The sequence below is a fragment of the Gopherus evgoodei genome, chromosome 4 (genome assembly GCF_007399415.2).
Source record: "Gopherus evgoodei ecotype Sinaloan lineage chromosome 4, rGopEvg1_v1.p, whole genome shotgun sequence".
Lineage (NCBI taxonomy): Eukaryota > Metazoa > Chordata > Testudines > Testudinidae > Gopherus > Gopherus evgoodei.
This window is the reverse complement of record NC_044325.1, coordinates 122,821,711-122,832,603: the sequence shown is the minus strand read 5'-3', so window position 1 is coordinate 122,832,603 and position 10,893 is coordinate 122,821,711. Positions and strand designations below refer to the sequence as shown.

General features: G+C 45.3%; 1 protein-coding gene across 1 annotated transcript; it reads right to left on the bottom strand.

Annotated features, from left to right (window-relative positions):
* Positions 1 to 953: 953 nt before the first annotated feature.
* Positions 954 to 7,069, bottom strand: FTH1 (ferritin heavy chain 1). Its single transcript, XM_030560808.1, has 4 exons — positions 6,789 to 7,069; positions 4,387 to 4,533; positions 2,953 to 3,078; positions 954 to 1,278 (listed from the first exon to the last, which is right to left on the bottom strand). Exons 1-4 carry the CDS (start codon positions 6,897 to 6,899, stop codon positions 1,114 to 1,116), a joined length of 549 nt encoding a protein of 182 aa, XP_030416668.1. The 5' UTR covers positions 6,900 to 7,069; the 3' UTR covers positions 954 to 1,113.
* Positions 7,070 to 10,893: the final 3,824 nt, after the last annotated feature.

The following is a 10,893-nucleotide window of genomic DNA, read 5'->3' as shown; positions in this document are numbered from 1 at the left end:
TTGTCTAGTTTGCAAATTAATTCCAGATCTGCAGCTTCACACTGGAATTTGTTGAATTGCCATTTTGATGTCTGTTATTGAGTGACCAGATTGAAGTATTCTGTTTAAATGTTATGATTCCTGATGTCAGATTGTCTATTTTGTGCAGAGACTGTCATTTGGCCCATGTACATGGCAGAGGGGCATCACTGGCACATATCACGTTGTTAGATGTGCAGGTGAATGAACCCCAGGTGGTGTGCCTGATGTGATTAGGTCCTATGATGGTGCCCCTTGAATAGCTATGTGGGCAGAGTTGGCACTGAAGTTTGTAGCAGGGTTTAGTTCCTCGGTTACTGTTTGTGTTGTGTGGTGTGTAGTTGCTGGTATTTGCTTGAGGTTGGGGGGCTGTCTGTAAGCAAGGCACTCCTTTCCCTGCAGAAGGAGGTCTTTGGAGGCAGCCTGAGAACCTCCTGCTGAAGAGTATTAGTTCACAATTCTTCCATTCTCTACTGATGTGCCTCACTTTTCTTCCCCATGCCTTTGCAGCACAGGAAGCTAGCTAGTAACATGAGGGGTTTCTCAAAGCTTCTGGGTGTGGTATCTGTAAAGAGCTCAGGGCACAAACATTGAAGAGAACCAAGATTGTTCTTTGGCCACTTCATGATTATCTTCCCCCCCTGTAGTTTAAGCTAAGCCTTCTCTACATACCAAGTGCATATGTACTCATGGACTAATCCCTACACTAGATCTTAGTGGTAGGGAACACCTCCCCTATTCACTTAAGTTTGTTAAGTCATAGGCTGCTATCTGTGGTGAACCCAAAAGAATAGTGTGCAGTCAGTGATTCAAGATCTGTCCCCACTAATGTATTCACACAGCTGACCCCCATTCTGAGAGGTCATCCCAAAGTCAGTCAAGAATATACTCTTAAACCTCCACATGTAGGATTCACTCACATATTACAGTGCAAGGCAAATGAAACAAGTCACTTTATTGGATGTAAAGTGTTACAAAGAAACAAAAAGGTGTGATTTTTTTGGTACAGGATGACATTATCTAAACAGTAGATGCATGCACTGCTGGGCAAGCTAGGAGACCTACTAAAACCTATGGGTCGCCTATGCTGAGACTTTAGCTCTCGTTGTCACTATCCCCCAGGGTGTGCTTGTCAAAGAGGTACTCTGCCATCCCATATTTGGGTGCCCCCATCTTGCGCAGGTTGGTCACATAGTCACCCAGTTGTTTGATGGCCTTCACCTGCTCATCCAGGTAGTGGGTCTCAATGAAGTCACACAACTGAAAAAGGGAAGGAGAGAGTTTTAATTCATGTCAGTATTTATTCAAAGGGGAGGTTTTTGACAGAATCAAAGAATGGATCTTGGGTTCTGGCACCTTCTAGAGTATGATTTGGAAGGGGGGCATGGCATTACCTCCTAAGCCAGTTTGTTAGGCATGGAAGTTGGATTTCATACTACATGGTTTTTTCTAGGGGGAGAAAAGGACTTCCTCTCCCCAAACTCCTTGAGAGAGGGTTATACTCTTGAACTACTAAAGGAGAAAAGCCTTTGATTTACTAGAGACACACACCAAAACATCACAAGTGGAAGATCCCAGATCACCTATACATAGTGCACTACTGGGCACTGGGATAGTGCCTGACAGGGCTTCTGTTTTCCAGGGGTTCATTCATTCAATTTTTAGGGGGTTAGTTTAGTAAGTGGAGTTGTGTATGTCTAAAGTTTCAAGGTTTTTGGAGCTCTGTATATACCTTAATGAGTATGGCATTGCTGATTACAGTATATTCCTGTAATGTGTGTAATCTTTATGATGTTCCCTAGTTTGCTTTAACATGTACTGTTTCAGGCAAGATCTTTGCTGTACACAGACTACTAAAGTACACTGTATTGTGCACAAAGTAATCACACCTCTGTACTCCACATTACAGCTCTATGCACAAAAGCCCTTAGATACCAGAAATCACTGTTTACTGGATAAACACCAGCTTCATTTTTGGAATCAGGATGTTTTATGACATCAAAACCAACTCCAAAGCAGCTTCCACCACTACCCAAAAATATGCTAGAGTTGGTCTCTTGTTCCTTCAATTAATTCGAGCTATGGAATTTCCAATCTTTATTATTTACGCCCTTGGCAACTTGAACACTCAAAGTATTCATTTAGCCATTTAAAAGAACTAGGTATATTTACTCAATCCCCTGATCTTGTTGCTTGCCCCTGAATTTCTACAATTGAATCTCAGAAGATTTTCATGATACATGTTCATGCATCATGAAGTCAACCTCTTCCCACTCCCCTCCAAATTCTGTTTAAGTTTCCAACTTTGAGTCTCCGTAAAGTTGTAGTATTCACAGGAGACCTGCTGGTTTTCAGACATTAATTCAGGATTCACAGCTACTTTTACCTCCCACGCATAAGAGCAGCCCAAAGCTTCATGGGCATCTTAGAGAGCTATTAGAGTCATATTAAGCTGAGAATCAGAATGAATCCACAGCCAGTTACCAGGCTACTGAGATGTGAACAAAGCTTGTTATGCTTATCACTCTAGCTAAGCATTATTTCTGGAAAGCTCACTGAAAATATGTTCGGACAGGGGTTCTCTGCTGTTGATCAAGCCAGCTCCCTCAAGACAGCCTAATGTCACCCACATGCATATGACAGTGCTCTATCAGCCAATGCAACAACCCATTAGTTCTGTCAATGTTTTTCATAGGACTGAGTGGATGTTTATATTAACAGTAGTAAAGGGGCTAAGATGCAGGACCCTCTCCTTCAAAGAAAGATGCTCCACTCTGAATTCTATCCCTTCCTCAGGTTTGGGAAAGTCCCTGCTTGCGTTACAGAGATTGCATGGACAGACACCTTCCCCCACTCCCAAAAAAAAAAAAACAACCCTCCATCCTTAAAGGCTTGCATAACCACATTCCAATCACAGCTTCAGCTTCCACTTACATGAGGGTCATTCTTGTCAGTTGCAAGCTTGTGCAGATCAAGGAGTGACTGGTTCACATTTTTTTCCAGGTGCAAGGCACACTCCATTGCTGTCAGCCCATTATCCCAATCATCACGATCTGGTTTCTAACATAGGAAAGAGAAAGCACATAACTACAGCTTAGCTGCCATCAGAGGCCACACACAGCAGCAGGGTAGTGAGAACACTCAGTCTGACAGAATCTCTTTGGAACCAAGACACTGGACTTAGGTAACTTGCCAAACTTAGATCTTCTTTCTGAACTATGGTCCATCATACCAGATGGTTAGGAACGTTTTTGCCATAATGGCAGCATGGAGGTGCAGTTCAAGAATCTATATAACCCCAGAGCAGCATAGTACTCCTCCAAACAGATTTCAAGAAATGAAGCTTCTATACATGGGCAAAAGTGACCTAGTGTGCAGCCTGAAAATTAAGTATCACGAGAAGACTCACCAGCAGCTCACTACTACAGGGAAAATCTGGTCTTCAGCCAGATAAACCCCTGCTTTAAGCCAACCCAGGTCTCCAAAAGAAGGGGTGAGGAAGTGAGAACCAGAATATTCGTTATGCAAGGGCCAGTGCTCCCGACCCCTGATTTTATTTAAGTGAAGATAGTGTTAAATAATTACTGGTGTTCTGAAAGGCCTTGCAACACATGCAGTCTTATGACCAGACTGATGCTCAAGACACCTGTTATAGCATTGGGGATATGTTAAAAAAAAGAAACAGAACAGTTCAACTGCTTCTAGAAGCAGGATTCTCCTGAACATCTTTACATTTGAGACTCACAATTAAGAATCCCTTTAAAGAGTCATGTCTACATCACATGGCCAATACAAAATTATCCAGACTGGCTTGGTGATGTGTTGATTACAGGCTCTGCTAATCTGCTCCCATCGAATTCTGCAGTGAAGGCATAGCATGCCATTGGAAACACCATAATATTCATGTTTCCCTGGCAACCATGAATCTAAGCGTACTAACATCACTTGCAAGACAAAACAAAAGCTGGGTTGAGGGAGTGCTCTGGTTGATATGATCTGCAAGAGACTAGCAGGGAAGGTGGTTATTTTTGTACAGCGTAGAACCAGCTCTAAATACATCTTAGACTAGATGTGTGGTGTATCACAGGAAAGACTGACATACTGTGAGACTTAACTATACCTTAGTACCAATATCAAACTATCATGGATGCTCATTTACCAAATCTCTGCCCCACAATTTCTCTTCTAGTGCCTATTCACAAGTTTATAATACAAAATATCTACATGTCTACTGTTACACTACTAGTGACTTGTATGCCCATACTGGTTTTCATAGCCCCACTCTTCCAGCCTGGGAGCAGATCAGAAGAGGAAGTTACCATACCACACTTTATGCCCTTGAGCTGTCTCCTTAGCACAGCTGCTAACCTTGATGTCCTGCAGAAAGATGCGACCACCCCTCTGGTTCTGCAGCTTCATGAGTTTTTCAGCATGCTCACGCTCCTCGTGCGACTGGTGCAGGAAATACTTGGCAAAGTTCTTTAGAGCCACATCATCCCGGTCAAAATAGAAAGACTGAAAACAAAATTAGATACTAGAATCAAGACTTCTTCAGTCTGGGAGCCTATGAATGCAGATCTCAAACAACTGAATTCTGTTATTTCTACTGTTGCCTTCACTCTGCAGCTCTGTCAAGTTAGCAGGCTTTGGGTGTGGAATACTTTCACTCTGTAGCAGATTGCATCTTGATACTGTGCTCCTAAAAGTGACTTAGTGCACACACACCCAGCCATTTCACCCCTGCACTCCCCTTCACCTGGGTTTGAAATCTACATACATACAGTTCCCTTCTGAGCACCATACTTTAAAAAACTGACAGTAGAAAGGAAGAGAAACTGAATAAATCAGTTTAGCATGAATGAATTCTGTTATATACCACTACTACAGTAAAATCTGTTATCTGACAAGTTGGGGGAATGTGGGAGGTGCCAGTGTCAAAAATGCTGGTTAAGTAAAAGTTATTACCAATAGAGGGAGGGAGTTTGGGTGCAGGAGAGGACTTGGAGCAGGGGTTTTTGGGGTACCAGATCTGGGCATCTCCCTGCAAGCAGCAACAAGTCCCCACTGCTCCTAGGCAAGAGGCACGGCCAGGCAGCTCTGCACACTGCCCCTGCCCACAGGCACCACCACCGCAGCTCCCAGTGGTTCCCAGCCAATGGGAGCTGAGGAGCCTGCGCTCAGGGCAGAGGCAGCACACAGAGGCCTTGTGGCTGTTCGGCCTGTTCCTCCTCCTCCTACAGTTGGGACATGTCACTGCTTCAGGGGAGCCATGCAGAGCCTGCCAGCTCTGCTTAAGTGATTTTTTTGGCCTGATGTTTCTTTGTGCTTTAAAAAAGGACTAAGAAAAAGGGGAGTTGCAGAAAGTTCTGGTCTCACTTTTGGAGAAAGGAACATGTTTGTAAACATTTTTTGCTAAACTTAATTATGTTTTGAGCTCTGTACAGGACCCAGTGCTATGTTCGTCTGACATCTTGTTTTCTCTAGGTCAGATGTTAAAAAGTGTGTTGTTCTTTAACTTCAAAAGAACACCAAAGTGTGGTTAAGAAGTCTGAACATATGACCAGAATTGGGACATTTGGAAAAATACCAGAGTCTGATCTACTTCAGAGAAGATTGGGAAGCTCTTTATGGGTCACTCTGCAAGTGTACTTTTTTTTTTTGCAACAGCCATTAGTTTTATAAGCCACTGGGCACATGACAAAGCTAAGCTAAAAACTAGTATAACAGAACTTTGATGCCACCGCAAACGAGAAAGGTGAGCATGTGGGAACTCTTTAGGTCAAAGGATCACTGTTTGCAGTGTTTGTACAGAGCAGTAGGCACCTACTTAGTTGAGGTCAATTCACAACTGAAGGGAGCAGTATGTACAAAACCCTGCTCTTTCCTGATTTCAAATGCCAAGCAAGTCTGAATCTTTATATTTGGATTAGCAGATACCTGGAAGTTTCTAGTTCTGTTGGGGGCAATTCATATGGCACCTCAGATGTACACTGAAGACTCCCATTTACTATCAAAGGTAGTTTAAAGTTCTCTTTACCTCAAGGGGCAGCTCTGACTCCATTACTGAGGAGTTAAATACACATTTACAGGTTGTGACCTACCATCTTGAGCTCAATACTAGGGCTCACCAGCAGGGAGAAAGCCCTTTACATACAAAGTCACATGTCTCTACAAAGAGGACCCCCTCCCAGAAGGAGGAGCCCTAGGGCGAGGGACCCCGCCCAGGTGCGGTAGCTGCCTCGCCAGCAGGTTCTGCTCCAGCCCCGACCCCGGGACAGGCTGGCGCCGATAACAGCCCCCCGGGGCAGTTCGGGGGCAGCTGCCTGCAGCGCGTAGATAAACACGGGCCGCGCCCGCCGCCGCAGCTCTGCCAGGAGGCGCCTCCCCTGCGGGCCAGGCCGCTCCGGGACCGGGCCGGAACAGCTGCGTCACGCGGCCCCGGGCGAGCACGGCCCCGGGCGGGGGACGAGAGCGAGGCAGGGGCGCGGGAGCGAGGCAGACCCCCCCCTCCCTCCCCCGCCGGCTGCCGGGCAACAAAGGAGGCGAGAGCGCGAGCGGCCCCACAACGCCCCAGGCCGGGCCCCCTTGAATCCTCGGTGTCGCCTCACGCTGCTGACGTGCCTGGTAGAGGCCCAGCCCCCCGGGCCGTGCCACGCCCCCTGCCCCGCGGCGCTGAAACAGCCCCGCACCCCCCGGCGCCCCTCATGGGGAGGGGGCAGTACAAGGCCCGGCCCCCGGCCCTGAGGTGCGAGGCCCGGCGCGGCGCTCACCATGCTGAGGTACACGTAGGAGGCGTAGAGCTCCAGGTTGATCTGGCGGTTGACGGCCGCCTCGCAGTCCTGGTTGTAGTTCTGCCGCACCTGGGATGGAGACGAAGACATGGCGGCGCCGCTGTTGTTGTTGCTGCTGCTACGGGAGCCGAGAGGATACAAGGGTCGGAGTTGGGGGGGTCCGAGCGGCGGCGGTTCCGTCCAAACACTGTTGAAGCAGGAACCTCCGGGCTCGGGTCTGTCTGGGTCGCGTGGTCTGAACGCCGCAGCCCGAGCCGCCGCCTTATATAGCCACGTTGTAGAGCGCGCAGGGAGGCCACGCCCAACCGGCGCGCTCGCGCGCGCAAGCGGGGGCCGCCGCAGTAAAGGCGGTTTAGGGCCTCTTGGCTCAGCGTGACTCAGCAGGGTCCGCTGGTGGGCGTGCCCAGGGCTGGGATGTGTCTGCTACCTCGCAAGGGCAGCGGGCCTCGTTTGTAGCTATCCAACCTCCCACTTCAGGACCCCCGTGCCCGCACGCAGCCAGCCGGCGACACACAGACACAGACACACACAGACACACACTCTCTCTCAGCTACAAGGATCGTAAATTGGTTTACAAATATGTGTGGGTATCATTGCGTTTAGCTCACTAGCACCTTGCTGAGGGCTGATTTAAAAATATAAACAAGAAACCCTTTTAACACTTTAATCTTAGATTTATTTTATTTCCCAGACATTACTTTTGTTTCCTGGTGTGAGACAAATGGGCGTTGCTCTGATGATATCTTTTTGGGGACTGAATCTGCTTAGTTATAAAACCCAAGGAGACAGAATGGTCAGAGTCTGCTAGTCCATAATAAAAATGGTCTTGAAGCCAAATTTCTCTTTATGCATAACCCAAGTGAAATTAGTAGGGTTGCCAAGTGGTAAACTGAGGCAGAATTTGGCCTTGAGTGTTTTCAAAGGTAGATGCATAGTCTCCTAGAACTGCAAAAATAATATAATTTTTAACTACTTTGATATGAACTGTCTGAAGTACCTATTAATTAGGGTAGGGTATTTTGGGAAGAAGTAATTTTTTGATCACATACATAACCACAGTTTTTCTGTCAGTTTGTTTGCAGATGACTCCAGTTGTACAGGAAATGAGTGTAAATACTCCATTGGATAACAATGACCGCTGCTAATTTAAGTTTGATATCATAACAGGCAAGTGATTGGATGGACGTAACACAATGACAATGCAGTTTAAAGACACGATTTCACTCCATGCGGCAGATAACCACAGAAGACTATTTATGAATGACTGATTGGAGGATTACTAGGGTTTTAAAACACTTTTGACAGAGTCTTCCAGAAAAGGCTCTTAAGGAAAATAACCATCTAGTTTCAGTGAAAATCCCAGTGGGTCTTACAAACTAGTCAAATGATAGGGGATTAATTGAGTTGTAAGAAATCTCTATTTCTCAAAGTGAAGGGAATTCTTTGATAGGATCTTGCAGCAATCAGTGCCTGGACACATGATTTTATATGTTAATGACTTAGAGGAGAAAGAGGACAAGTTGGTAAAGCTGACAAATGATATAATAATGGTATGAAACACACAAGCCCTGGTAAGAAACTAAATTTTATCTGCTGGTTCAAGTCACTTGACCTAGGTCAGGGTGAGAAAGTTCAACATCCTTTTCATATGACAGGAATCAGTAATCACTAACTCCAGTGATGTACTATAGGATATTCTTTTCCTTATTTATATTAAATGCACAGGAAAACATGTCAGTTAAAATAAAGAGTCATGGATGAAGGTCAGGGTAGACGAGGGGTTCTCAAACTGGGGGTCGGGACCCCTCAGGGTAATTGCTTGGGGGTTGTGAGCTGTCAGCCTCCACCACAAACCCCGCTTTGCCTCCAACGTTTATAATGGTGTTAAATATATAAAAAAGTGTTTTTAATTTATAAAGTGGGTCACACTCAGAGGCTTTCTATGTGAAAGAGGTCACCAGTACAAAAGTTTGAGAACCACTGGGGTAGACAATCCAAGCTCTCTGACAGATGGGGGAATATTTTGCATCTTATTGAGTACAGTCAACCCCACATGTTCAAATATCATGAGCCAGGCCCCCAAAATCATGAGATTTTTTAAAAATAATAAATCTTGGGTTTTCTTTCTTTGTTTTCTGGTTTCTGAGCCTTTAGGGCACACTCTGGTCACAACCAAAGCTAAGGGCTGGAAACTTCCTTTTTCTTAAAATGAAAGCTAAGATTCTCAGGTAACTTCATGATAGGAGCTGGGACTTTATAAAAAACACCAAGTATCAGGAGACTCCTGATAAAACCACCATGACTGAAACTCGGTGCTTTTCTGATCGAAAGTTCACTTCTTGTTCTCAGAAATACAAACTAGATGAAGCTACTATAAGGTGGTTGCATAACTGGTTGGAAAATCGTTCCCAGAGAGCAGTTAACTGTAGTTCACAGTTATGCTGTAAGGGCATAATGAGTGGGGTCCCACAGGGATCAGTTCTGGATCTGGTTCTGTTCAATATCTTTGTCAATGATTTACATAATAGCACAGAGAGTACACATATGAAGTTTGCGGATGATATCAAGCTGGGAGGGGTTGCAAGTGCTTTGAAGGGCAGGATAAAAATTCAAAATGATCCGGACAAACTGGAGAAATGGTCTCAAGTAAATAGGATGAAATTCAATAAGGACAAATGCAAAGTACTCCACTTAGGAAGGAGCAATCAGTTACACACATACAAAATGGGAAATGACTGCCTAGCAAGGAGTATTGTGGAAAGAGATCTTGGGGTCATAGTGGATCACAAGCTAAATATGACTCAAAAGTGTAAGGCTGTTGCAAAAAAAGCAAACATCATTCTGGGGTGTATTAGCAGGAGTACTGTAAGCAAGACACGAGAAGTAATTCTTCTGCTCTCCTCCGTGCTGATTAGGCCTCAGCTGGAGTATTGTGTCCAGTTCTGAGAGCCACATTTCAGGAAAGATGTGGACAAATTAGGAAAAAGTACAAAGAAGAGCAACAAAAATGATTAAAGGTCTAGAAAATATGACCTATGAGAGAAGATTGAAAAAACTGGGTTTGTTTAGTCTGGAGAGGAGAAGTCTGAGAGGGCACATGATAACAGTTTTCAAGTACATAAAAGGTTGTTACAAGGAGGAGGGAGAAAAATTGTTCTTCTTAACCTCTGAGGATAGGACAAGAAGCAATGGGCTTAAATTGCAGCAAGGGTGGTTTAAATTGGAAATTAGGAAAAACTTACTGTCAGAGTGGTTAAGCACTGGAATAAATTGCCTAGGGAGGTTGTGGAATCACCATCATTGGGGATTTTTAAGAGTAGGTTGGAAAACACCAGTCAAGAATGGTAGATAATACTTAGCCCTGCTTTGAGTGCAGGGGACTGGACTAGATGACCTCTCGAGGTCCCTTCCACTTCTATGTTTTTATGGTTCTATGTTTTTCATTGTCAATGACTGGATGTGTGTGTGTATTACATCTGTCAGTACAGGAATATGGTCAAAGGCATTATGGATGTCCTAAAGAAATAGCCAATATCCTTCTTGGTTTTGTTTAGCTGTCTTCTGTCCCTCCTGTAGGACTAACCATCAGATATGGTTATCACATATGACCTTAGTGTGGATGATATATCAATTATTTTGGCAAGGTCTCAGCCACTCCTTGTTTGAAATCTTACATTTTTCTCCACTTGTAAAAGAAGTAACTTTTTGACATTCTCATCTCAGGGCTTGGCTACACTTGCAGGCGTGCAGCGCTGGGAGTTACAGCTGTCTTCGTACAGCTGTTTAGGGAAAGCGCTTCAGTGTGGCCACACTGACAGCTACCAGCGCTGCAGTGTGGCCACATTCACAGCATTTGCAGCACTGTTGGGAGTGGTGCATTGTGGGCAGCTATCCCACAGAGCACCTCATCCCATTTTGGCGCCGTGGGTTGTGGGAAGGGGACGGAAGGGTGCGGGTCATTTCGCTTCCTGTCCCAACGCCCCGTGGTGCTTCACATCCCAGCAGTCACTGTTTTTCCGTCCACGTTTGGCGCCATTGTGAGTCTCCCAACGGTTTCTGTGCAGCGCGATTTCTGTGGGAAATG